The following is a 26,166-nucleotide window of genomic DNA, read 5'->3' on the forward strand; positions in this document are numbered from 1 at the left end:
CAAGAACGAGACAGCTGTTATGGACTCGCACACTGAGCCGTACGGAGTTAACGAAGACAAGTGTTAACCCTATGCGTCCCAAAATAGCAGGCTCCCCAGAGCTCGCATTTCCCACGGATGCGGTGTCTGGTGATGGGACTGCTTACGACTGCATTAGGCGCCGTCATTTGGTAGTATTAGCCAAATGGCCTCAGTAGCAATGATAGGCTGGAAATACAGGGCTTCAACGCTCCTTCCTACACAAAACTGTATTTGCTGCTTCAACCTACCTATAAGCAATGAAACATGTTTGAATAAATCTCAAATTTGGTGTCTAGATTCAGTCAGAAAGTTTGGTAATGATGGAAAATTACAGCTGACTGCTACATGAGTGAAAAGCCAAGCTCAAACAAGCTCACGGTTCAGGTGGCGTAAACATTTACGCCCACCTCCGTTAGCGATACCATGCTCCATATCAGTTTTTCATTCTACGGAGCTACTATCGCTAAAAGCACTTTGTGCGCTTTTTTCACGAAAGAAAATCTCTAGCCTGCCAGAATGCGGGGGCTTTTGGCGATGAGAAAATGTTGCTACTACTTCCCTTCCATTGCACCTCGTCCCCAAAGCGGAAGAAAGGAAACATGCAGCTGCCGCCGGCTGGCGCTGCATTGGCCGAAGATCAGGGAACACGGTTGTCACTTGCCGTGGCTTCTCCAGAGAGCGCTATGGGGTCCTGGCCCCCGTGCGGACAGGACTGGTCTCCGTGGCCCCCGCGGCACTCAACGACCGGCACGTGACCGCTGTCCCACATGCCTGACCCACATAGCTCGCATAGGCCAGCCAGCGAGCAAGGTATGCGAGGCAGCAGCCGGAACTGGTGCAGGAGGCCGCGGGCCTGTGGGCAAGCAACAATAGCAAATGCAAATTCAATGTGGATTAACGCTAAAGGTCAGATTACAGCGCGGAAATGGAAAGCGTGCTGGTATTGTGCTCCCCGAGCGATACGGAGCCTGTGGCCACTGTTGCTGTTACACAAGCTAGAGACACCCTGTTGTCAATTTAAAAAGGGGACAGTAGCCATATTGCTGCCCCCTTCAAAAAAAAAAATCTCCACCGGGAACTGGAGTAGATCACCTTCCTTTCCTTTCTGCTCGTTTGGCCTTACACCCTTATTAAGGTGAAAGCCTTACTAGGCTATATTGGCACCAAATGTGTTTACAAAATGTTAATGTAAAATGTAAATGCAAGTGTAAAATGTAAATGTAAGCAAAATGTGTAAGAAAAATGTAACGCGTGATATGAAGTCATCAGATGGTGGACTTAATAGCCATGTCTGAATGTGTATGACATATGCTACATAAACGGTATGCCACGTCATTGTCATAGTCACATGAATCATTGCAGTCATGAGTCATAGTCATGATCAGTCATAACCTAGGAGTCATGGCTAAAGACATGATTAAAGATTTGTGTTCAGTCATACATGTTGTGAGTCATAGTCATGATTTGTGGATCACACAAAGTGCTGAGTCGTAGGTCCCAAATTGGGTCACGCATACTGATGAATCATGGGTCACAAATGTCACGTTACTATGAGACCATCACGTGAGCTTGTCACATGACAGGCAAGTTGCATGATGTTACATGGCTATGAGAGTATCACATGACAAGATCACGTAACAGTCAAGTTGTATGAAAACTGAGAACACCGCACGACAGAAGCGATGCCATACCACTAACCCACACTAGCAGGAGCACTGCAATGAACGCTTGCCAAGGAAAGAAACTCTCTACTGTGTGGCAAGAGCCCTGGCTTACTAGCAAAAGCTATAACTACAAGGGGTGCACGATATACTGTGCTCAGCAGTAACGCTCAGGCTTTCACATTTCTCCAATGCAGTCTTTGCAATACTCTCAAAGTTTTAGCTCACTCCGGAGCGGTGGCCTTGTGGTAGAGCACCCGCCTCTCATTCGGGAGATAGTATCAGGTTCGATCCTCAGTACCGCCGGATGCCCACCGGTATTTAATGCACACAAGCTTTCCCCTGGCCTGGTGCTCGACTCTTCTAGTGTGAAATGCCTGGGAAAGGCGTCATGGACCAAAACGTTGCGCCGATGGGTCAGTGATTCATTCCGCCATTAGACAACCATAAGTCCGCCCCGTGCGGCAGAAGCCCATATGTAGCCCTATATTTTTAGTCCCATGACCCTTCTCTATTTTTGGTCCATGACTCTACTAACATAAGCACAAGCAGCTCAGCAACACAATACACACACACAGCAATAGAATAGAGAGGACAGTATGCATATGACAATACCACAAAGGTGGTGAAGACCAAAATGCCATTGTCTGTTTCTACGTCTGTCTAGTCATTCTCATGAACATACCTCTGGCAGGCAGAAATGCCACCATCATTTCCTAACACAAGGTAGGTGACCTGGCTGCGCATTCATTGGCTGGCAAGTTGTGCAACATCACAAGACCTCATGGGGTAGCTGAATGCAAATCAAACCCATCAGAACCCTGACAACCCATCGAGTCAGATACACTACTCCAAGGCCACGCAAGCAAATTCATACAGCTTGGCTAAAGGGGCGTCTTATATTTATTTCACTCTCTGCCAGCTTAGGTTGCATACCTCATACTATACCAACTCAGGTAAGCCGGTTCAAATCAAGCAAGACCATGCAAAAACAGGGCTAACCATGCTAGTGCACAATAATTTGCGATTAGCCCCAAGCTCAACCACCCAGTAATTTTTACTGTGTCACAAGGCAGTGACACAAGGTTGCGGTGTCTATAAGTACTCTGTGTCCTGTCCCTCATCTCCTTGTTGCACTATGGAACAGCACGTCACAGGATGTTCACAAACAGTTGGCACAGCAGTTAACGCAAAGTGTTGATGGCCAAAGGCGACACATTTCTAAACCGTTCGTGCCAAGGTGATGCGACAGGATCGTCAACATAATGGACGGAGCTTACCAACTGTTCGTTCACCTGAATACGAATCGAGGCACCCCCTCCGAAAACCAATAGGATGCCTCTATAGGACTGATACATAACCTATACAATGCTGATACAGGGCCAGGTATCGAAACTTGGGACTATGATTGGTCTGAAGTATGAAGTTCAGTGGAAAATAAACGGTGGAAAAATAAAGTTAAAGGGGCACCATATTATTAGACTGCCCAGCCCACATGGAGCACCTCTGTCCACTGCCTTTAGGAAGCTATTCCGAAACCATGTCAATATTTTTGTGTTAAGTTTCACACCTGCAAGAGTAAAAAATTATTTAGCTACTTTAAGAGCGATAAGGGGAAAGTCTTTGGGGCTGGTTCTGCTGTAGTGTTTGACAGAACCCCGCCGAACACAGTGTCAGACAGTTGCTTCTTCCGTGCTGGATTTGATGCGAGTAGCTTCACTCAGTGGCGACGGCGTGCGCTTGTTGCGCCGCTTGGTCTCATAGGTGGTGGAAGATGGAGTGTACTATGCTCCCTCATGGAGACTGGGGTGAAGGTGCCGCCGTCGTGCCCGTACGTTGCCATGGAGGCAGCAGGAACGCTAAACAAGGAGAACAAATATGTGTTTGTCACGTGCCCGGCGTGGCATAGTCGATTAACGTGCTAGGCTGATGATCTGAGGGGTAGATGTTCGATTCTCGGTGGCGGATGATTCTTTTTTTTTTCTTGAAGCTTACTCCTGCACAGATCTCGTGGACAGATCTTGCCCAAGCGAGATTTTCCCCACGAGCCAAGGCTTTCGGCATTGTTATATCGGCACAACGCTTATCAAGCCTGTTGACGCTTTGCTACTGTGTGCCGCTATTTGATGTACGCTGTCACTGTTCACGTGTGCCACTGTATCGCTAGCCAATAGCATGCCTCGGTTGCACCCAGGCTTCTTTCACAAAACGAAGCTGCTGAATCCTTGTTACATGTATGTTCATGCTGCTGTCCGAATAAAGCCTCGACTTTACAGCATCTCTGAATAACAGGCATAAAAATTGTCAAACAGAAAGTGCGTGACAGATAGTGACTTGTTTACAATCTCCTTTAACATACCCACATCTTCCAAGACTCTAAGTGAAGGAATTCTGGCATAGTTAATTAAAACAAGAAAATGGCGCTGTGACTGACCTTCCTCAGCACCAGGTCTCCATCCATGTGGCCCGCCAGAGAGCTGAAGTGGAGGAGCATCTCGTCAGGGCGCATGCCCTGGTCGACCACATCAGCACCGTACAGGGCCACGATGGCCACGCCCAGGAAAAGGTGGAACCAGTCGGTCTGGTATCGTGCCCAACATGCCTCCCACATCTGTAGGGCCTCGGGTTCAGCAAACTCACGCTTGAAGCACAGCACCAGCCAGCGGTGCACGAACAAAAGCTCCAGCGCGTCAGGGTAGAGCGCCCGCTGCCCGCCCAGGTGTGCGTAAAAGCGCGGAGTCATCAATCGCAGCAGTTCTCGCATGTACTCCTGTGCATATAAAAGATGTGAAGGCATTCTTTTTTTGAAACGAAAGGTTCACTACACTAGGTAAAGCCAAGGTCACCCTGGCCGCAAGTCTGACCTTCAAATGACCTTGACTTAATTAACTGCGGGTGTCCTTAACTCCCTGGTGTCCACCTAAAGGTATACTGAGCCTTCCTTCTCTCAAAACCTAACTTTAGAAAAAAAATATGAAAACGACCTGATTAAGTTTCGGTGTCCGAAATTCCCCTGGTGTCGACCCATCTATCCCTTTTTGTTTTGCGCAGCATTCCAAGATGAAAATTGGCCATGGCACAAACAAGCGCAAGGCTGTTTAAATGTGTTTAAAACAGCTTTAATGTGGCACAAAAAAAAGCCACTTTGCTGCTGATTGCCTTTGTACGCAAAGCCTGACATAATTCATTTTTTAATTTAAAAAAAGTCTAGATCCCTCACATGTAGCTTCACATGTAGCACTATTGATTCCATAAAACATGATTACGAAAATAATCTTTAACTTGGTTCAATATTTCTCTTGTCACATAGTCCCTTGAGGCAGATCATTAGATTCTACAAAAATGCTTAAACAGATATTCATTCAATTACAATGTCCCCTAACATGGGCAAAAAAAAAAGAAGAAAGACATGCCAACCAGATTCAAGTCCATGTCACCGTCCTTGGGTGAGCTGACAAAGATGGTCCTCTGCATGAGTCCCACAAAGCACCAAAAGGCTTCGGATTCATCTTGGATCTCTGCCAAAACAGGAGCCAGGAGGTCTGACATGCCTTGGGTGTAGCCAAGGGTCGGATTGCAAGCCGCATAGTTGAGGAGAATGTTCCTGACAAGAAGAGATCAATCTCTCAGGCACTGCAAATGGTCTGTTTAGGAAGTTACCATTACTGAAACAATGTGTTATTATTTCATGAACAAAGGTAAAACTCTTCAGGTGCATTCAGCCCCTAGTTATAATGACTTTTCCCTGCACGTTTATAATGGTGCATAAGAAATTAGTATGAATAAATCATCATATAAAATTCATATATGCATTCCAAATAATTGCTGGATAATTAAATTTTCCTTCCCATGCTATTTTGCACTTGGTTTCAAAAGCTGACTGGTGACTCCAATCTCAAAGTTCACTACAGGTAACATGGTACATAAGAAACATTATTAAAATATCTCTACATGGTCATTTTAATTCACTCCAACTCATAAGTCAGCCTGCACCAAGAGCGAGAATTATGAATAAAAGTGGTTATAACATTCCTCTTTCTGCGCGTCTCACATCAGCCGAATTTTGACAGCACAGTTGCCAACCAGTAGCTCAGACGCAAATTGAAACAACACAAAAAAAGAAACTAAATCTAAATTACGATATTCACCCAAATGGAAGCAGCCACGATTACCATGCATGGGACAACATTGTGAAAATGAAACATGAAAAAAAAAAGAAAAACACATGAACGCCACACGAGGAACGAGGCTGCAGTTTATATGAATAGGCGGGTGAATGCTTACGATCAAAAGTCATACCTCAAAAATAGCTTCCCATTCCACATTATCACATAAAACCGAGGCCTCCTTTGGGTCTCAACATGGTATGGCAGTTGCTACCAACACTGTATATGAACTTTTCATGTGTACCTTGTTTTCCAAGAAAGATGTGCAAAACATGTTCAGCCAAGACCAATACAAGATAAACGAGGAGTGCAGGCCTTGTCATATAAACCAAATCAACGAAACTTCTAAGAGTCCGTCAACAACATGGTGAAGCATGTGCCTCCAAAACGCCGGTGACCATTTACGGCGGCAGCATTTAAGTGATAAGTCATTGTCTTGCACGCAGTCTCCAAATGGTACATCAGATACCAATACCAAGGAAGACATAAAGGGCCCCTTTATGTCTTCGAATAGCAGCATGGAGAATTCTGCTCACTGGAAGAGGCTATTGTCATCACAAAGTTTAGGGAGAAAGATTTAAAAAAATAATAAAGAAGGTTTAGCATACTTCATGATCTCGATGTTGGGATTGTCGTCGCCTGCATAGAAAGGATTAGTCCGGTCCGTGCGCACCACGTCCTTCTCCACGGTGCACTCAACGTTCCGCCAGAAGACCTCGCGCTCCGCCGGGCTCATCCGTTCTCTGTGCATGAAAAAAAGACGCTCTCGCTGAAATGAATGTCAACAACTTAGCGCGGGTGCAACTATTACCTTAGCTTGCGAATATCCTGGTACTCGAGAAATCGATCGTTACGGACCTGCTCACGCTCTTCAAACGTCGACGAGAAGGCATAGTGCTGCAGTAGGAGAGGCCACGCCTCTTTTCGAAGCCGCGGGTCCAGACCTCTGAAGAAGATTGCCTGCAATCGGGCAGTAAAGGCTATTTGCTCCGAGCACTGCAATTTGCACTAACACTATCACCGTACAAGTAACCTGTCGCTCGGGGCCAGACACATTTTTACATAAAAAAAGATCAAAAGATCTTTTCCGTCAAAGTCATTCTCGCCGAGAAAGCTATGTCTAGACCACTACTGATCACAATGTCAGTATGCAAGTGTTTGACAAGGATCATTATTAGTTGCATGCGCTGCAGACATGAGACGTGCTCCAGTAAGAACTGCGAGTGTGATTTAGCATGCTACACATTTTACTCTTACCAAATAAAGATAGAGTCATTTTGAAATCCTGCGAACTGAATAGTTGAAACTCTCTGGAAGGTCAAATGACATATTGAAAATTTATTTGAGAAAAAGAAAAAGCTGTCCTTTCCTTTGAATAGGACCACCCTGGCAGATTAAACAATAAATGGAGAAGCTACAAGGCATGTGTCATAGGCAAAGTCACCAGGATCTATTTTCTGAGTCGGTGTTGTTTTCAAAACTGTTGTTTCTGCCCTCAACTTGAGTCATCTAATTGGTGGAAACACCACAACCGCATGCCAGTTTGGTTTCCATCAATTCCACCACACAAACTCAGATTACAGGCAGTGATCATTGATGGGATTCTTCAACATGTGTTGGTGTTGTCCAGCCAATGAATATGTTTAGCATTTCGCTGCCATCAGCATGCACCCATTCATGTGATCACTGATGGAATTCTACAACATGTGCTAGTGTTGTCCAACCAATACACATCTTTAGCATTTCGCTGCTATCAGCATGCACCCATTGATGTGATCACTGATGGGATTCTTCAACACGTGCTGGTGTTGTCTGGCCAACGAACATCTTTAGCATTTCACTGCCACCAGCATGCACCCATTGATGTCATCACTGATGGAATTCTTCAACACGTGCTGGTGCTGTCCGGCCAATGAACATCTTTAGCATTTCGCCGCCATCAGCATGCACCCATTGATGTGATCATTGATGGGATTGTTCAACATGTGCTGGTGCTGTCCGGCCAATGAACATCTTTAGCATTTCGCTGCCATCAGCATGCCCACATTGATGTGATCATTGATGGGATTCTTCAACATGAGCTGGTGTTGTCCGGCCAATGAACATCTTTAGAATTTCGCTGCCACCAGCACGCATCCATTGCAGCTCAGCTCAAGCTGGCGACTTCGAACAGTGGGCTGAATGATGTAGACATTGAACCACCATGATGGGTGCCCTGAGTCATACCTCTTGCATGTTATTGCAGTCATTATATAGCTCCAAACCAAGCTGTGAAGTTTTGAAGAGCAATATATGATTTCAGAGCTCACACAATGTTCTTTACTGACACTGATTAAATTGGTTTAACAATGAGAATGCACAGCTCAAGAAAGTTATTGGAGTGCATAAGCTATACTGCATAAACCGGAATGTAAGTCAAGATTTTCTCTTGAAAAAAGCAAGCTAAAGTCGCACCTCGTCTTACATGGCAGTATTTAGCAGAATGCGAGACAAAGTCTGGCAATATGTGGCGCGCCTGCTTGTAAAAAGGACAGCCAAAGCCATGTTGACATTCTGCTGTTGCTTGCATTTATTTTTTTAGTCTCTGGCATATTTGTTTTGAGGGGTGGAGAGTGACAGAGTCGTCTTCAAATGATGCTTCTGGAAGTTTGGATCGAGATGGTAGCTCCGGTGATGCAGAGACACAACCAAAACTGTAGATACATGCGCTCGCATTTTTTTTTCCTGCATTGCAAGGTAAAGGGTCAACCTATGTTCCCACTCGACCTATATACGATTTACACGGTATCTGCATGCAAAGCTGATAAATAATAGGCAATGATGTTTGCTTCAAGTAAGGTTGACATGAACAGATAGGTTTCGAAAAAGACTGAAGAGTGTACATTGTCTTAAAGCAAAGTTAAAGAAGGATGCCGATTGTGAGAATGCTAAAAGCATTCTGCATTTGAAAACTCGTGTGATTCATGAACGGGAAAAAGCGAGCGCACAAGAGAAGCAGTTGTCCACCTTGCGTAGCTGAAAATCGTCGTCAATGCTTCCGTCGTCGTTCATGTACTGCCGCCACACCTCCTCATTGACCGGTGTGGTGTAAAGGCCTTCTTCCGGGTGGCACTCCTCGGCCGACACCTGGGGTTTGGACACTGAGAAGTGGTCGTACGGGCAGTTCTCATTCTGCAAAGAGAAAGCCACAGACGACATAACGGTGAACAAGACAAGCAGTAGATAAAATGCAAAAAACGATCCTCCTAAAACGTTTCTAGAGAAAATTCAAATTCAATTAAATTTCATGCCCCTCCTTCCCCCCACCACACGCATACTTGCACTGTGCTGCAGCCCCACAGGTAAAAACAGAGAACCAAACTGCTGGCAAGCAGCAGCAATACACACACTCCAGAGGTTTTGCTCTTTTGCTGCGTACCGCTCACGCAGGAAAGTGATTGTTGTTGCAAATGAGCCAATTATATAGCACTCGGTTTAAGTTTTCGTCTGTGGGATCAATCTGCATTGCCCATTTATTTTTTACTGAAATTCAAATAGTTTCAAAGCTGTACATGCCATATATCAACACAGCTTAAATGAGTGCAAAAATCTTCAATGCACCATCTCCTTTTTTTCTTTTGTCATGGCCATGGGTGTCAAAAACATCTATGGCTTTGAAAACACCTATTGAGCCAGTCAGTCTCTACTGTGTGCCAAAGGCATACTCTAAATACTACACTCACTTCAAAGCTATTTATAAGAAAATTGCTATATTTGCTTTGAGGTCACTTCAAAGCAAAAAAAATTTCTATATCTGTGCCTCGAGCCAAAGAAAAAATTTTGTAGTCTATGCAATCTCCACAGGTAGGTGAGACCATGACATGCTTTGCAACTGACTGACTGAGCAACACTATCAATTTCTTTATTTATAACAGATACCTGCGGCGCCCATAGAAAATTACCACAAGGGTCTATTTACACATAGAAAGGCAAAAAACAAATCCGAACAAACATATAATTTCGGATACAATATGAAAAATACAATCTCTACACTAAAAGGCAAGACGACGAATTCAGCAGCAAGCACAGGGCATCCGATACAAAATTTCTTACACAATTCATATAACAGTACAATAGAAGTATATTGTCTATAAAACATCTTCTGAGGCTACCTACAGCAGATGAAAAAATCTGGTGCTGACACTAGCCAGTCAAGAAAAATGATTCCATCCTTCAATTGTTTGTGGCAAGAAAGAAAACAATTAAATATCCTCATGCAACTTCGGTATGACCAGATTCTCTTCGAATTGTCCCGTCTCCTTGACTAATAATGAAGTTGTTTTGTTTTTGCCAATTCCTGTGTCTGTGCTGTGATTGTCGTGCTGCAAGTAGAGCAATTTAACTTGATTTCATTTTTTCCCTGCTCCCAGTAAATTATGCGAATGTTGAGCAAAAACTTTAATCTCAATATTTTGCTGCACGCAGATAGTAACCACCACCCCAGACTTTCCTTGTTTTGCGAACCACTTTGTTGTAGTCATAGATGGCTGCAAGAAATTTTTCAGCCGTTTTTTGAATATGTCAAACTTATCTTCAAGATCAGTTCTCAACATTATGTACACATATTTTAACACTGGTCTAATACTTGCGAGGTAAAAGATGTCTCCTCCAAAGCCCTGGGTGCAAACGCGAAGTTTCTCTGAAAGAGGTGCAAAAGACATCTGTTTAGGTCGGACATCCAGTCCAACGTCGCTGTTAACGCAATGTCCAGATACTTTGTCGTTACGGCGCTCGACTACTGTTCCCAAGGACGCGGGATCGAATCCCGGCCTCGGCGGCAGCTGTTCGATGGAGGCGGAAAGCAAGGCGCCCGTGTGCTGTGCGATGTCAGTGCACGTTAAAGAACCCCAGGTGGTCGAAATTACCGGAGTCCTCCACTACGGCGTCTCTCATAGCCTGAGTTGCTTTGGGACGTTAAACCCCACAAACCAACCAACCAACCTTTATATTTGCAACCAATTTCGTTTCATTCATTTTTGCACTTCTGGCCTTCGTTACTGAATGAATCAATATCATGCCCCTCGTTAACTCTCTACTACCTCAAAGCCCAGTAACTGCAAGGCCATAGCATTGTTTCAGCCAATGACAGACAAAAATTCAGGGGCACTTTGACGATCTAAAGTGCGCAGAGGCGAAAGCCTTTAACCACCCCTGTCACTGCCCTCTGTTTGGCCACTGCCTGGTTTCGTTTGGCGGCTCTTGCTGCTGACTGTCAATTGTGATGTCATTGCGCGGGCGCAGCTGCAGTGGCTACGGTGCCGATTGAGGTTTGTGTATGAGGACACTGCGCATGTGCAGTGCATGAAATTAAAATGTCTCAGAGCTTAATAATTAACTAATTATCATGGTCTAATAACCTAGTTATCAGTGACGAAATAGCCAGACTTGACTAATTAACTCAATAACATTGACTAATTAACTAATTAACCCCACTGGCTGTTTAACTAGGTATTGCTGACTAATTATAACTGACTAAATAACTAGTTAGACTTGACTAATTAACTCAATAACATTGACTAATTAAGCAATTATTAACTAACATTCGTACACCTACTACTGCATCATTGATGATCTATCAGTACCGCAACCATCCTAATCCTTCTGAAGATGACTGACAGCTGCCGGGGACACACGGGCACGCCGGCGAGTCATGTACCATGAAAGGCCTTCGCCTTACAACGAACACAATAAAAATGAGCGCTTCAGGATTGTTACATTACGATGAGCGTGGGTCTAATCTAGGTTGTACATAGTGTCCGCCCACGTTCCCTCGAATGAACGGAAGGAACACGTGCAGCCCACCTTGGTCTTCTTGCCCCGTGTGAGGAAGTCAAAGTCTCCGAGGACGAGCGCCAGCTTCTCCAGACCCCCGTGGTGGAAGTGGAAGATCTTGTACTGGCTCTCCCGGCTGGCGATCACCAGCTGGCCGCACGTGCACTCGCGGTTGCTGAACAGCAGCCGTAGCGAGCGCATCTGCCCTGTTCGTGGGTGGCCCATGCACAGAGTGTTGGTTGACACCGAACAAACTGCGCCTTTAGATAGATATGAACCCTGCTTCATTAATTTACTTAGTATTGTCTCTTTTTCTTCTTTTCTGCAATGCTGCTGGATGCCTATTAGTGGCCGAGGCAGGAGTAAACAAAAAGTACATCAACAACTAGGCATGTGTACAAAATACTTATTTATTTAAAACCTCAAGGGCCCCCAGCTGGGACATTACATGAGGGGTGGGCGTCCGATTAACATATAAAATAAGATGCAAACAGAACAGGAATAAAAGCTGACATTCGCACAACTGCAATCTAAGAGCACACGGTTAAGTTACAGTCGGCCTAACCAGGTCCACTGTAGGAAAAAGCCTCTCCTACAGGCCTCCAATTAATCTTGTCCTTTGTCAGTTCTGGCCACCTAATTCCAAATGCTATCCCACCTGCCCACCTGACTGTCCTTAGCGCACATAACATACATGATAGTATAGGATTATATATAAAACATATACTATTAGCTCTGCAGAACAGACACCTCAGTCTAGCAGCAAATCTGGGCAAATAGCACCGGACCGCAGTACTCACCGAGATCAACCGAGAACAGCCCACAGGGGTTCTCCTTTGACATGGACAGCCGTGAGGGGCTCCGCCCACTCAGGGAGCCGCTGTCGGGGAAGCTCAAGTTGCGGGCATGTGCTAGCTGCTCGGGGGTGCCCTCTTCCAATAAAAACCGCGAGCCAGACCGTAGCCGCCCCAGAAGCCGACTTGAGCCATCTTCGTCCCCTGCATGACAAGGGCCCAACATCTGCTCTAAAACTGCGCTAACATAACATTTTCATCTACACTAAATGTCTTGACACTGTGCTACAGCAGTTAAATGCATACACTGCGTAATTTGCAAACTGTAACTTTACAGTACAAAAATGCATTGGTGAGCAATTCGCTTTGAAGAGCTCCTTTCAGTTTTAATAATGCTTGATCTACCAAGAGCAGAGAACAGATAGTATTCCCAAATCTTTCAGCAATGACAATGAAACTAGAAACACAAGGGCCCGGTTAATAAAATGGTTTGAGCAGAAAAAAAACTGCAATAACATTTTTTGTGCTGCTTATAAGGTGAGAATGGTGCTCAAGTCTAAAAGCAGTGACGTTTCACGGTCAGACACTTCTACTCTGAAGACACTCACTGCATGAACTATAAATGATTGCAGCTCTTTCATAGAATTTTTCCTGAAAACTTTCCAGCAATGAGAGTCATGATTATATGACATAGCTTGAAATGTATATTCTTGTAAGGCCTTCTCGTCCCACTAGTGACATAGCTTGCTATGCTTGGTAATATTAGTGCGCAATACTGTGACCCCCAAACACTGTACGGCCAAATACCAACTTGCGATATCCCCTTCAACGCGTATGGAGCGAAATGTACTGAGATTTGAAGGGTAACATGCAGAAACAAATCAAGACAGCAAAATCAACACGTTTCTAAAAAACGAGTGAATATTTTCGTCTGCCTGTTTTGCACGCACGGGTTCGTTAATATGCCTAACACGCAGTGGCTGGTTTATACGCAGACTCTCCACGATAAGAATGAATCAAAAGAAGGGCATATTAAGAGTGGCATAACGGGATTGGAGTTCTAGTAGGTCACTACATACATTTATATCAAAACTCACCAGATTTCTAAATATTTTCTCTATGCTCCTGGCTTACTTCTTACGCAAGTCTATGAACTAGAAGATTCCTCCTTTTCTTAACCAGCATCTGAAAGGGATGTCACAAAAAAGCTTGTGACAGACCCACTTTACGAAGTGTGACAAAAGCAGCTAAAAAAAAAATCTGGGTCGGTGGGCAGAGGAGAAGTGCATACCGGGTAAAGGACTCTGTTCGCCAGAGTCTGGTCCCTCAGAGGAGCCGGATGAAGCGAGCCCGCTGCTCCGGCCGGACTCACAGGTGGCCAGGTCAGTGCTGGAGCAGCCACTGTGCCGGCTCACCATGATGGCAGGGCCGGAGGCAATGCCAGAGTCAGTCATACTCCGAAGCGACTCCGGCTGCAGCTTGGCTTGGCTACCTGATGGCAGCTGTACATGAACAAAAGGAAAATGGGTAGCCAACAGGTATAGACTGGGATCTCACCCGCTCATATGAATGGTGAAAAATCTGTTGGTCAAACAGCTCTGTACAAGTGAGGCAAGAAGGACGCTGAGTGAAACATAGGTGACACCTTGAAACAATGGCAGTGAATGTAACAGACCCATTTAACCTATATGTGTCAAACCAAATGCTTAAAAGGAATAATTAGAGGCCATTTTTGGAGAGGCTTTTGTCAAGCAGTAGGCAAACTCAAGTATATGATGGCGATAATAATGAATATACCCTACTCAATACAGAGACCTCCAACAAATTTTAACCGACTAAATTCACAAAATCTAGGAATATATCCATAATTGAATTGACACTTCAGTCCCAGCGTCAATCAACATCAAGTGCATTAAAAAAGCTCCTGTTGACTGAAATTGCAAATATATTTAAAAGAAGAAAATTTGGATCAGTTCCAAGTTTATATCAATGCATAGTTGGCTGCATAACATGAAGTAGAGGTTCCGCTTCATAATAAGAAGTTTAACAAAGCAAGAAGAATAAAGAGAAAAAAAGATGAGGTAAAAGACAGCAATGAAATCCAGAGCAAATTTATTACTTCCAGCACTGCAATAAAAGTTCTTGTACAGCTCCTTGCTACTAAGAATGGCTGAAATTACAGTCAAACCCGGTTATAACGAACTGCGTAATTCAACGCAATTTGTTCGCTATATAAAGTATTTCGCTATAACCAAACCCATTTATAACGAACTTCAGTACCAAATTCGTTATACACGATGTCCAGACAGCGCAGCGAAAACGCACTAACTAAAGAAAAACCGTGCCGCTCACCATGAATCTACAAAAGAAATTTATTGCAGATAAATGCTCACTTATTTGCAGTAGGCAGTGATCTTCGCCTGAACACTGCATATAACTCCATCAGCGAGAATCGCACTTTCCACACGCGACATCATTTCCACAAACTCCAGTCCGCTTCCCTGTATTCCGGAGCAGTATCGGCGCAACAGATCGGTAGCAGTGAGGGCTTCGTGCAACGTCGGGCAAGGGCGATCGTCCTCCGGCGGCGGCTCCTCGGTCTCCTCGTTCGCACCAGATGCCAGCATGTCGGCAACAATTTCCGAGTCCAACGGGCTCGCTGTCACGGCTACGTTGTCGTCAACAGTGAGAAAATCCTCCAGGGCAACTTCTTCGGGCACAGGGTCCGGAACATCAGCGAGTTCTTCCCACAGCATGGCAACATCGCTGTCATCTTGCACAGTGCGCGCTTCACTAGCAGCTTCTGCAGGCACGGTTAATCATTTCTATTGCGGCCAGCAAATTAATCTTGAGCTCGTCGTTAACCCGCAATTTCACCAACAGCCGCTCAACGACGCGTTTCCTGTAGCCCAGCTTGAAAGCGCGGATGATCCCCTGATCGAGGGGCTGCAAAACCGCTGTTGCGTTCGGTGGCAGGAAACAAAGCTCGATGTTCTTGAGCGTGACGGCGCAGTGGTGCGCAGAACAGTTATCGAGAAGGAGGCAAATCTTTCGCCCGCTCGTTGCAAGTTCCTCGTCCCAGCCACGCAGCCACGCTTCGAACAACGTTCTGGTCATCCAGGCCTTAGAATTTGAGTTGTATGTGACTGGGAGTGAAGTGCATCCTCGCAGGCACATAGGAGACTTGAACTTGCCTATGACAAGCGGCCGCAGCTTTGATGAACCGTCCATGTTTGTCGTGAGAAGAACGGTGACTCGGGCCTTATTCAATTTGCCGCCATGGCACTTCTCATTCTTTAGCGCCAAGGTTCTGCTCGGCAGCAGTTGCCAAAACAAGGCAGTCTCGTCGGTGTTAAAAATATTGCACGGTTCGTATCTCTCCGTGACAGCACGCCACACATCTTGCACCCATTTTTCAGCACTCTCAGCGTCCACTGCTTGGCTTTCACCTGCAACCACCTTCCCGGTGATGGAGTAGCGGTCTTTAAATCGTTGGAGCCAACCACTGCCCGCTGTAAACCCCTCGACGTCCAGGACGAAGGCAAAATCTTTTGCCTTCTGTTGTAGCATGGGGCCAGAGACCGACAGATTTCGCGCGCGAACGTCCAAGAACCATTGGTACAGCGCTTTCTCTACTTGGTCGTAAGCCGGCTTGCGGTGGCGAAAGCCGTCACCATTTGGTCGTTCCTGTGCATTGCCTCTGATGGCTGACTGGTTTTTCAAAATGGTGCTTAACGTGCTCCGCGGAATCTTGAAATGCGCGGCAACGTCAGACTTTTTTTCGCCGCGGCCAACGCGGCGAATTATCTCCAGCTTGTCGGAAAGCGGTACGGCACGCCGCTGCTTCGTCGTCATCTTGCAGGATGTAGCGCCGGAATGCAAGCCAGCAGCAACGTAGGCATCGTGAGGATAGCAGCAGCACGACTTGCAAACGCGAACAAAGAAAGCTCCGAGGATGCGGGAAAGTTCGCCACAGACGCATTCGTTGTTCGGAGGCTGCCTTCCCTTCGCCCAAACTTGAAACCAGTTCTGGCCGGTGTTGCTTCTTTCTCGAAGCGCAATAGGTCCGGAGCTGCTCGAACGTCTTTGATCACATGGTAGGCAGCTGCCGAATAGGAGCGCTGCAAAGAGAGGCTGGCCGATGGCGCGGATTTTAAAGGCTACTCACGCTACTCCGGGCGACGGCCGCGCATGTGTACAGGAGGGTCCCTCGTGAAAGCTGCTGTAGAGAGCCCCTCCTGCGTTTTACGGAAGCGTGGCATCGGCGCAGAAGCAGCAGAAGCACCCTAGCGGGCACGTGATGACGTATGCGCTGTGTGAGACCTTGGGGAACGGAGCCGTCGCCAATCCCCCTCCCATCTGACAACGGCATGCGCTAGAAGTATTGCGGCCCGGCAGCGTGGGCTGCCCGGAGAGAACTCGGAGCCGGCACAAAGGCCCGCCCGTTGGCGGGCGTTTGGCGACCGATCGCGCGCGCTGAGTTCGCTATATCCGATGTGTAGTTCATTATAAAAAATACATTTTATATGCATAATGCTAGCGGAAATTCGAGTGTTCGATATAAAACATAATTCGCTCTATCCGAGTTCGTTATATTCGGGTTTGACTGTAGTGGCTTATCAAGCTTAAGAACAGCTTAGTTGTATGACACTCATGGCATATCATCATCATCATCATCATCAACCAAACTATACCCACTGCCGGGCGAAGGCCTCTCCCATATTCCTCCAATTAACCCGGTCCTGTGCTAGCTGCATCCACTTGACCCCTGCAAACTTCTTAATCTCATCTGCCCACCTAACTTTCTGCCGCCCCCTGCTATGCCTTCCTTGCCTTGGAATCCAGTTTGTTACCCTAAGTGACCATCGGTTATCCTCTCTTCGCACTACATGTCCTGCCCATGCCCATTTCTTCTTCCTGACTTCCACTAGAATGTTAGTGACTCGAGTTATTTCTCTGACCCACTCTGCCCGCTTCCTATCTCTTAACGTTACATCTACCATTTTCCATTCCATGGCCCTCAACGTTGTCCTCAACTTGAATGGAACCCTTTTCGTTAACCTCCATGTTTCAACCCTTGTAGGTCAGTACCGGTAGGATGCCTCCATGGCATATAGCCATGTGTTAGAAAAGGCACCTTTCAAAGCTGCAATCTATGTTGTACCATTGTATACCATACTGGTAACTAGAGCTTGCAGCCTAAGCAGACATTGGAGAGCATGAAGAGAGCATGCACAAAACCTAAATGCCATGGAAGGTGTGCAGCCCTGACCCAAACTTCTACTCAATGTCTCAATGAAAAAAAGTCATAGAAGCCTGCTATGCGACTATATTGACAGGGACAGACTGCCCGTCAAACACCTCGCTTTGAGCTCCTTCCTGTTTGTTTTTTTCCTACCATCTAGTGTCCATGACCAAGTAGAAAGTGTGCACCTTTTCGTTTTGAACACCTTGAGAATGCATTATTGGGTCGCTGAATGCAGCCTCTCTGCCGCCGCCACTTGTCTGGTGCCTCTCAAGGTCACTCCAGATTTCCTACTGTCAAGCTACTGGCACTCACTTCCAGTTGCCACACTTTCCTAACAGTGCAAGAAATATAGAGCTACAGTGGGGATGCAGCTAAGTGAAAATAAATTACAAGACAGCACATAAGTCTGCTTATGAGAAGAAATGGCAAAAGCCATATTATAGGACTGTTCTTGCTAACTGCATCGTCACTGTCATTCCTACTACTACCATCATCATCACCACCACCACCCCGATCACTAATGTCATCGTTATCAATTAAATGCACCATCGTCGTCATCGCTACTACCATCGTTATCATTATCCTTAACTGCAGCGTCATCACTACATATCACTATTACTAACTTCATCATCACTGTCATCACTACTGCCACCCTCATGCTAGACAAGGAGAATTACAGTCTGTTTCTCACAAGCCGGAGGGAGAAGTTTTTTTTTCCTCAAATGTCCGTTTGTGTGGACATTTCGTATGGACATTTCCTGTAGACACTTCCGGCGAACATTCTAGCAGTCAATGAGCCAAGAAAGGCTTTCGTCTTAAAAACATACAGTCTAAGCATAGTAATACTGTGAGAGGGCACTGCTGCAAAAATAGAAACTAATGGAAACACCAAAAAGTAAATATATGCATGATCAAATAGACAAAGACGATTTGACAGACAAGTCCATTGCAAGTCAACAGTGCCTCTCAAGTCACCTTCAATGGGTGGATCTTCCTTCAAGCATAAGTGCCCTAACCCTACTAATTTTACAGCCTGCTAACTAACAAAGATTCTGCAATGCCAGCACTAAACATGTTCACCTTGGCTTTTCACTTTTTTGTTTGTTTGTTTCATTTGAATATACCGCCTGTTGCCGGCCCTTTGACTCAAGTGTACCGCCCAAGCTTAGCAACTGCAAAACCTCGATAAAGACACTCACCTCTTCAACACTGCCGTTCCACTCAGAGTGCCATGACTGGCCGCAGATCGTGTCACCGCCACCTCTCATATCTCCGGCGTCCTTCCAGGGCGCGTCAGACATGGTCGCTCTGTCTTTCTCGATTCCAGCCAGCATGTCGCCATTCTCTGCGGGCGACACAACCTGCTCCTTTGTGTTTGCAGTTGTACTGTTGGTATAAGCGTCCGCCCCTGCCACCAAGTAAGGGACATGAATGTATAGAGGTCACAATCATTTTGGTCAAGCAACAGCAATAAACTTTTTAGGGTGCGGCGGCCCCGTATGCGCCCCACAATATGTGATTCCTTCCCTCAACCAATTATTACTATTATTATTGTTAAAGTCACTATAGCCAGTATTACCCAGACCAATGAGAGATGGCAGCAATTTGCTAAAAAATTTGTTGAATAAATATTTACACACCAGATGGCTCGCTTTCAGAAGCCGTTACTAGGATGTCTACAGGACTATACCATTGCTCACATCATGATGCGAACAAGTGCGATCAAACACATCTATACTCGTTTGCTAAATGATCTTTGTTAGGCACAGATAACGCTTTATAGAACTGTACCCCCCCACCGTAATGCCACATGTGGTGCTGTGGGTAAAAGAATAAATAAATAAACAGCCTAACAGATTCCAATGTATATGTAGGCTAAGTTGACATGCCACTGTCTAAAATCACCCTGAAGCATTACCAGGCAAAAATGAAAACAAGTGAAAATACATGAAAACACGTGAAACTATAATTTCTAACTCCCTGTCAAGTGCAAACACATGCTGTTAAGAAAGTAGCAACCTAAAAACAAAAAGGAAGGAAAACAACCATTCCAAGACAATAATTTACCTGTGCTGCTGCCTGCATCAATCTGATTTAGTCCGCTTATCATGGACTCCAGAGCCGCCGTCACTTCCTCCGGTCCAATAGCTGAGAAGGATGATCCATTGCAGTCCGCGCCCGACACGCTGCTGTTTTCATCGCAACTAGGAAACTTGGACAAGGTAGCACTCGCGCTTCCAGAACAGCAGAGGTCACTGTTGCTGGGGTCGAGCGGCAGCCCCGGTGGAGAGCCTGCGGTGGAGGCCGTCATCTCGGCCTGGTCACTGGCTGTCCAGGAATCTAAGCTGCCCTGTTCTTCCTGGGGGCTCCCCATATCCGAGATGGCTGAGCTAACGCTCTGCTGGTCACAGCTCCTGTAACACCAAGAGTATTGGTGGCGGAGAAAGAAAATCTGCATCTGGCATTCAGGAACACTGCATGCCATTCATGTGAAGCCAAAGGCCTGGAAAAGTTTCTTTCGGTCCTAGTGTCATTGCAATCGTGCACAACTTGCTTTGTGTAGGTTCTGATTACTGCTGGGGTATAGCATTACAAATACTATATGATGCAATATGCAATCTGTCCCAGATATTTCGAAACCTGATATACTGAATTATTGCTTATATTGAAGTCTCAATATACCCTGTTGAAAATCCTATGCAAGAGTATAGCAGTGTTGTTTGCGTTTGCCGAACTCCCATTTATCGAACTCCACTCCGTGCACTGCCTTGGGCAGCTGCTGGCAGAGTCAACAAGATGAAGTGAATGTCAAGCCCGCTTGAAAGCGTACAACTTGCTTTGTGTAGATTCTGGTTACTGCTAGGATATAATGTTATAATAGGATTCAGTGTATATAATGTAATATATATAATGACTGGAGTTTACATTTCAAACGCTTTCTGACAAGGCATGTAGAACCAACTCAAGCCAGGCATGCATTACGAAAACAGAAAACTGCTTTTATGACGAACTCCACTTAGAAACATTTGTGTAGTTCCGGAGAAAAGCATGAACTACTTTAGCTTTTTCCAAGCACCAGCCTTTCAAAAGGCCTGAACATCAATCAGGATGGAATTTCTCTCTGTGCAACCTAAGCATGCTTCTTTCAAACATTTCAAAATATTGAAAATATTCCTCTCGCTGGATAACAAGGCAAGAGAGGAGCTACTTGCCGCTTTGAAGCGCAGATATTGTGCTTAAACACCGAAAAACTGGACGTGTATGCAAACAGTAGATAAACAAAGCGTGCTTTATCTGCCTCTTGCTTCCATGCATGGCGTGTCTTCCTGCACCAGTTTAGTGCAATATTTCCATGCTAGATTACAGGGGGACAAGATAAATTATGTTTACTTCAAACACATAGGACACACAAATGAGTCCTTTTTGCTCATCCTGTGCGCTTCTTGTGTTATGCAGAATAATTGGTAGTTGTGTTACTACAACACAACTTCAAAACCATCACGACAGTTACAACAGCCTTTCTAAAGCTTTTGAACGTATTCAGAATCAAAGTTAAGCTTCCCAGCCGTTGCTACTAAAAGGCACACAGTCTGCACAAATCCCCCTAAACAGCAGCTGAAGACAAGTAATCTAAGCCCGTGCTTGTGCAAAAAATAAATATACCAGTTCTAAAAAGATTTAGTGGGCATAATTCTAGCACTGAACTAGCCCATAAAAAGCAAAAGTTATCGTTCAGGAAGATTATGTCCAGGCACAAGGTGTAGGGATGCCCGAATGTTTCTATATTTCCAAGTAGCTGCTAGAGATGGGCTCCGCAAGTGTAACTTGCACCGTACACCAGTGACACCCCCAGACACAGCCGATGGCAGTCATGTTGTAGAACGTGCAGTAAGATGAACCTGAGAACAAGCTATCCGTCGGCTTAAGGCTGTGCTTACTGAACAAAGAAAATTTAGCAGTGACAAACAGAGTCAATGATTTTCAAATCACACAGCCAGTTACGACCACAGCATGATGTCAGACTAAAAACTAGTGCAAAAAGTTATCGTGAAGCTGCTAAAATCTTTGCTGTTTGTAGCAATCTGATACCAAGTGCATTCTCAGAGATGGAACAAAGCACAATAACACGATATCTCGGTGGCAAAAATGAAAGGAAGAGGCAGCAGACATACTAATCACAGATAAAGAATATGTGATAAGTGCATGAGCATTGCTGCTTTATCTTACACTTCCCCAACTGCCTACAGGCGGCAGCTTTGACTTAGAAATCTGCCGCATGAAGTCGCATACATTTCAAAAGGTGCTGATCGAAATGCACGACTGCTGAACGCAACCTTTTCCCCAGATATATAGGCACTCACAGGTAACATGTGGAGCCATCATCTGTTCCTTGTTGGTTTTCAGAATCATTGGAGCCGAGCCGGAACCGGTGATGAACCGTAGGGCTTGGGCAGACACTGGTGCAAACGCTGGGGCTTCGGCAAGGCGAACTGCACGGGGTGCGGTTCTCGAGGCTGCGGGGATTTCTCTTGAGCGACGCATTGGGAATCCAGCTAAGGCGCAGACTGAGGCCAAGAACCTGCAGTTGTGCACCACAGCGCATTATAAGGCACTAGAATATTTAGAAGCCCCTTGGAAGTTCCAGTAAGTCACGTTGTGACTTGCCACCTTCCACCACCTCGCATGGTGGCAGAGCAGACAGAAAGCAGAGGCCGGAAGGTGGCTACCATAAAAAGAGCCCCCCTCCCCTCCCCCTTTGTAACAATGACTCCGTAAAACTGACGATGACTAATAATGAGTCAGCAAAAATTAAAATGACTTGGCAAACAAAAAACTATGCAGACAAGAAGTAGAAGAGAAGCAATTAAAGCAAGAAGAAGGCCAAATGCTAGTGTAAATGAGCGCATTAATAAAAATTAAGTGTCCCCGTAATTTTCCAAACCATGCTTTTTATATCTGCATTCATACTATCATAAAAGTCTTAGGTTCATGCAACTTACTACAGTGCATCGGCATCATTAACCCCTTGAATTAGACACACAGTAAATCCACAGCTGTCACCAGTATGCCACACAAGAAGGTGTAAAGGATTGGAGTTCTTCTGTATCAAATAGGGTCAGTATTCCGAGTTTGCGTTGTTACCGAAAGTGTCGCTATCCCCCTGACCTCAAGTCATCTGACTGGCGGAAACACAGGAACCAGAAGTAGTAGCCACTTCCGGTTCCGGCAATTCCAGCAATCATGTGACTCAAGGTCAGGGGAGACTGCGACACTTTTGGCAACGCCACAAACTCAGAATACAGACCCAATTCTGTCAATTGCTCCCTTCCCTTGATTGACGAGTACTGCGATGACAATGGGTACTGCAATTGGTGAACAGTTCAGTGAACCCACCTCGTCATGGTGAACCTTGATAGTGAGATAACCGGGGTGATGGGTCACACCATTCTTGAAGGACAGCGGCGGGTGGACACACACATTGTTCTTGCAGAACACCACCTCACCATCTGCGGCCGGCGGTTTTAGTTGCTGTGGTGTGGTCGAGCTAGACCGAAACAAGTCGGATGCACGCCGAATGAGGCTATGCAGAGAGGCCATCCCTCTGTGGTGGGATTCAGCTCAGTGGCACGCTGTCGGGACCTGTCCAAGAAATTATGATTGCATGCTGGGTGCACAGTTCGTACAGTGGCAAAACACACATGTTGATAACAATGCCTTCACACGCTGTCTAAAATGCAAGACAGACAACAGAAACAGCGGTACATACTCCTTAACATTTCGATTTTCAGTCATCTGAACATTATTGCATGCTTTGAGCTTATGCATTACTTTGCAAATTTTTGTCAACAGGTGTTGAGTCACGTAGCTACGCTGCAAGCACTAAATGCCTCAGGCATATCATGGTGAAAGAAGCCTTTGCAGGGACAGTGGTTTCCGACCTCCTTCCAAGGGTATGTATACATATACTTCAAAATGCTTATACCTCCAGACAAATGGAGTCCACAGCTATCTCAGATGCGGCACTATAAGCCAAGCAAAAATTAAGCAACTGTCAAGATATAAATTTCATATCATTTAATTTGATTAGGCAAATCATGCTGGCATTTCATTTATTCTATCTCCCATTTCCCTCTGTTCAAATGGCATCTACTGAAGTCTTATCTAGTATGCTGAAAAATTCCTGACTAGCTTGCTTTACGTATTCGAACGCCAGCTAGCTTTCTTTTTCTGAGCTGCAGTTATGTCCACAGGCCACCTACAATTGTGATTCAAGAAGGTACCGCCTACTGTCATGACCGAATATCGCTAACCCACCTAATTTCAACACTGATTAAACTTAAGCTGTTTTTGTTAGCTTCTGTAGTCTTTCAATCTCTCTGAAGAAGGCTTTAACTAATGAACAAATGCACGAATTATCTCGCAGCCTTGCGCTGCATCTGAACGATAATTAGCTGCCACAAATGAATTATCAAGAACAGGTTACTTGAAAATATGATTTAGTCCTTCTGTTTACTCCAGTGTATAAATAAACGTTCACATGCTAATGCTATCTGTTGCCACCGTTTTTCGTGCATCATATTTAATTTTTTTTTTTCGACCCGTGAATGCCAAACAGAACAATCCCTTCCTAGTCCTCAGTGTATTCTCTATTGTTCTGCTCACATTTTTTTATTCTCAGCTTCAGCACTTTTTGCTCATCAGTGCTGGTACCTGCTCTAACAGCAGATAACACAAATGAGAAGATAAGCAAGATTATGTACGTGACTGAAGTGAGCACACAAAGAAAACTGATTAGTGCATGCATACTAACTACGCTTATACAATGGAAAGGCAATCCCTTTAGAGATTTTCCCCTTCTACTCAGTGACTCTTTCATTAGTCTGCATGACGTGACAAATCGACCGAGTTCAGCAACAGCATGTTGTTTAGGTTTGACATCGCAGCAGTTCTGCAATTACAGGCAGTGCAGGAGACAGCATAAAACAAGTAAAAAGAAAGAAAAAGGAAAGCACGAAAAGTTCGCCGATTCTGAGCAGGTCTGAAGCTCCAGGTGCGGAACACCTGCCTGCCAGTCCTAACAGGAACACTTAAATATGAAGCAGCTATTTTGAATCACAGTATGCCCGTGCAACAGTGGACACTTACTGAGCTGGCCCTTTTTAGAAACGTTACGTGCAACAGGTAAAATAAGGTCACTGAAATGTACAAATTAATGTTCACTATTACCAGAAGTTCATTCCCACACGACATACAAGTTCAGAATATTTTTGCATTTCCCTCCATCAAAAAATTATGAGCCCCTGCAACGGAATCTGTGCACAGTTGAAAGCTTTACTTTTTGTCAAAAACTTGGAGGAAATAATCCAAGCGCAAACGCACCCAGTGCGCCACATATGCGACGCGGCATGGACCGATGGCACACTTGATCACTGAAAGCCGTTTAGCGTGGAGATAGGTCCGTAAATGTCACCCTTTACGAAAGCATTCCGTTGTGCAGGGTCTGGACGACCCACGGTCCTCTTAAACCTCAATTTACTGACGCCGGCATCAATATGTGACATCTGGAACGAAATTAAGCAGCTGCAGAATGGAATGACATTCTTGAAAACAAAATCGCGTGCCTGTATATTTGAAATCAGCCGTTGCCCTTTATAGTTTAGGTTGAATGGGCATTTATATATGCCAGATCGAAGGGTACGCTGAATATGCAGCAATTACGCCGTATGCAATTAGTGGCCGTCAGTATACATAGCAAATTTGGGCTAGAACTTAACTGGCATCAACCGCCGGTGAGTGGCGTACAAGACCGAGAAACGTCAGGCTGCCCATTTCAAGCGACCTTACATCAAGCGGCGAAACTTGCTAGCGCGCGGATCTAAGTCGTGGCTTCAACAGTTGGTCGCCGCTGGAAACATAACCAGTTAGCTTAGAAGCTGCAGTAGGCAACTGCGCGCAATTAGTACACGTTAGAGCATCGAAAAGGAACCAAATGACGATGGAAAAGTTGAGAGTTACGCCGGAGATGCACTCACATCTGCTACGGTGACGTCGTGGGGGCCGAGACCTCCCCCGTCGGCGCGCTTCGCTCGGCGTTCAACTCCATGATGTTGACGAATCTGCCAATCGTCATTGCCTCGACACGTTGAAAGGAGCTCGCTGTCAGCCACACCGTTTCTAAACTGCTGCTACGACGACATGAACGCTTCAGTAAACGCGCATTACGTATTTTGCGCGCAGTAATCGCTTACTTTTTTTTCGAAGCGCTCCTGATTCGGTCGTCAACAGACATGGCTGCGTACAAAACTGCAGCAGACAAGCAGACGCATAGCAGGATCGCAGTCATTATTACTAATGCAAAAGAAGGCAAAAAGAAACATTTGAAACTTTTTTTTCCAAAGCATATGTAGAATTATTTTTTAGCAAAGTTTGTAAGGGCTTGTAAAAGTGTAACTTGACATTTAAGT

The 26,166-nt window shown here is 45.3% G+C and overlaps 1 protein-coding gene across 3 annotated transcripts; it reads right to left on the reverse strand.

Moving 5' to 3' along the window:
- Positions 1–233: 233 nt before the first annotated feature.
- Positions 234–26,012, reverse strand: TBC1D16 (TBC1 domain family member 16). 3 transcript variants are annotated; one of them, XM_084604504.1, is made up of 15 exons: positions 25,951–26,012; positions 25,735–25,887; positions 23,096–23,341; positions 22,063–22,280; positions 19,769–20,115; positions 18,901–19,109; positions 13,745–13,955; positions 12,460–12,657; positions 11,690–11,865; positions 8,855–9,019; positions 6,660–6,808; positions 6,457–6,591; positions 5,100–5,286; positions 4,117–4,452; positions 234–874 (listed from the first exon to the last, which is right to left on the reverse strand). In XM_084604504.1, exons 3-15 carry the CDS (start codon positions 23,297–23,299, stop codon positions 659–661), a joined length of 2,751 nt encoding a protein of 916 aa, XP_084460630.1. In that variant the 5' UTR covers positions 23,300–23,341; positions 25,735–25,887; positions 25,951–26,012; the 3' UTR covers positions 234–658. The 3 variants fall into 3 exon arrangements, with proteins under 3 accessions (XP_084460630.1, XP_084460631.1, XP_084460629.1); XM_084604505.1 differs by having other exon boundaries at positions 25,735–25,884; positions 25,951–26,006; XM_084604503.1 differs by having other exon boundaries at positions 25,735–26,010.
- Between the last annotated feature and the right edge of the window lie 154 nt (positions 26,013–26,166).

Source organism: Amblyomma maculatum, chromosome 5 (assembly GCF_055883805.1).
Source record: "Amblyomma maculatum isolate TAMU_Amacu chromosome 5, ASM5588380v1, whole genome shotgun sequence".
In the NCBI taxonomy this organism is placed as follows: Eukaryota; Metazoa; Arthropoda; class Arachnida; order Ixodida; family Ixodidae; genus Amblyomma; species Amblyomma maculatum.